Source organism: Bidens hawaiensis, unplaced genomic scaffold, assembly GCF_021521415.1.
Source record: "Bidens hawaiensis isolate Kalapana, Puna unplaced genomic scaffold, B.hawaiensis_p1.1 tig00001461_1, whole genome shotgun sequence".
NCBI classification, from domain to species: domain Eukaryota; kingdom Viridiplantae; phylum Streptophyta; class Magnoliopsida; order Asterales; family Asteraceae; genus Bidens; species Bidens hawaiensis.
Genome location: NW_027491082.1, coordinates 1,754,171 through 1,756,235, shown reverse-complemented (window position 1 = coordinate 1,756,235; position 2,065 = coordinate 1,754,171). Strand labels below are relative to the sequence as shown.

General features: G+C 33.9%; 1 protein-coding gene across 1 annotated transcript; it reads left to right on the top strand.

The window, feature by feature from the left end:
• The first annotated feature begins 699 nt into the window (after positions 1–699).
• On the top strand, positions 700–1,653 carry LOC143578608 (G-type lectin S-receptor-like serine/threonine-protein kinase At4g03230). The gene is made up of 4 exons (XM_077062131.1): positions 700–830; positions 962–1,158; positions 1,270–1,471; positions 1,542–1,653. The coding sequence occupies exons 1-4, from the start codon at positions 700–702 to the stop codon at positions 1,651–1,653; spliced, it is 642 nt and encodes a 213-aa protein (XP_076918246.1).
• The last annotated feature ends 412 nt before the right edge of the window (positions 1,654–2,065 follow it).

The window sequence follows — 2,065 nt, the reverse complement described above, 5'->3', positions numbered from 1 at the left end:
CAGTACAGGTAGGTAAGATCGTCTTCTCAGGGAATCAATGGAAAGTGCAAGTCAAATTCATTGTTTATTAATTAATTAAATAAGGACGGATAGACGATGTCAAGCAATTTAAAGATTAGTTTGTTTGATGAAAATACGATTGCTTTTAGTTTTAAAACAATATGAGAAAAGGGTGACATGTTTGGGTTATGCAATAGACTAAACAACTATGAATCTTATCAATTGGATAAACACATAGCAGTTACTAGACACGGTAGCTTGGTTGTGTTGATTCGTAGAATCTAATCCATTTAATTGGCACAATTGAGCTTAATCTACCTAATTACCAGTTTGTTAATATAAGATTCCAAGTTGATTAATGATTCAAGGCAATAGTTCAATAACTGTAAGAACTTAATCCTAAATGTTGAGTAAACTCGGATCAAACCACAATATATCAAAAACTAGATAGGTTTTATTTTTATTTTTTTATGGTCGGTTTGGGTTATTTGTTGGGTCCATCTAGTTTCATGGTTTTAGTTCGGACTTACGCTAAAAAATAATAATAATAACGATAAAAATAAAAAGAACGATACTCACATAGATGCTAATATGCTGGTTATGATCACTACCTCTTAATGGATTGATGCAGCCAACCGAAATGAAGGCGAAATTGGGTTCGATTTCAAGAATAACCTGAAAACCTTGGAAGGGTCTAACATGGAGAACGATATTGACAAAAATGTTGATTTAGCCGTGTTTGATTTGAGCACGGTAGTTGTAGTTGTAGCAACTGATAATTTTTCTCCTATAAATAAGCTTGGAGAGATGGATTTGGCTTCGTTTACAAGGTAGTGTCTTGTCAATCCGGATAATGATCATGGCCTTTTTGGTTAAATATAATTGTTGTTATCTAATTAAGAGTGATTTACCAAGGGTATGCTACAAAATGGACAAGAATTTGATGTCTATTATCTCAAAGTTCAAGTCAAGGGATGCAAGAATTTAAAAACAAAGTAATGCTAATTGCGAAACTTCAACACAGAAACCTAGACCTAGTCTGGCTTTTGGGATATCGTTTCCAAAAGGATGAAAAGATGTTAGTTTACAAGCACTTACCAAATAAAGGCTTGGATTCTTTTATATTTGGTTTTCTCTTGTTCTCTAACCTACAATTAAGTTCTTAAACCCCAACTATTCAATTTCTAAATTATTTTTCTAAAACTTTTGAAATATTTTTATGGCATGTTCAGCCCTAGATCAAGAAGGGCATTTCTTCTAGATTGAAAGAAACGGATCCAAATCAGGGGATTGTTCGTGGACTGTTATATCTTCATCACGATTCTAGGCTTAGGATTATCCACGTGGATCTAAAAGCAAGCAATGTTTTGCAAGATACAGATTTAAACCCTAAAATTTCTGATTTCGGATTAGCGAAAATCTTTGAAGGGGATGAGGACGAAGCTAGAACACGTACAGTTGTTGGAACATAGTATGTGTAGTTCTTCATTCTATAACTTTAATTTTTTCATTTATCTAACGATGACATAATATGATTGTAGTGGCTATATGTCTCCAAAGTATGCAATGGAAGACCTTTTTTCAATTAGATATGATGTTTTTAGCTTTGGAGTTCTAGTTATGGAGATAACCGGTGGTAGGAAAAGCATCTAGTATAAGAACCAATCACTTAATTTGATTGGGCGTTTAAGTAACTGACTCATTGCTATCACATGTTTTGTTGATTATTCAACCCATCAGACAAACTTCATCATAATCAAGATCATTGTTAAGTTTGGGATTTATGGGAACAAGATAAAGCTTTGGAAGTGGTCGCCCATCTTTAGGAGATTCATTTGATGCTCATGAAGTTCTTTTATGCATCCATGTCGGGATCTTGTGTGTTAAAGAATTGGCTAGTGATCGACCTACAATGACTAGCTTAGCTTTTATGTTGAATAATCATGAAACAATACTTCCTACTCCGAATTAGCCAGCATTCATCTTTAGACAACTGATTATGTTATGGACTTAACATCTCCATCAGCAAGTGGCGGTGTAAACTTTGTTGATGATGAGACCATTA

Excerpts from the sequence above, each read along its gene's own strand:
- LOC143578608 (XM_077062131.1), top strand. The coding sequence starts at position 700 with ATGGAGAACGATATTGACAAAAATGTTGATTTAGCCGTGTTTGATTTG. Across the intron at positions 831-961 it reads GATTTGGCTTCGTTTACAAG|TTCAAGTCAAGGGATGCAAG; the intron begins GTAGTGTCTTGT and ends ATTATCTCAAAG. Across the intron at positions 1,159-1,269 it reads GTTCTCTAACCTACAATTAA|AAACGGATCCAAATCAGGGG; the intron begins GTTCTTAAACCC and ends CTAGATTGAAAG.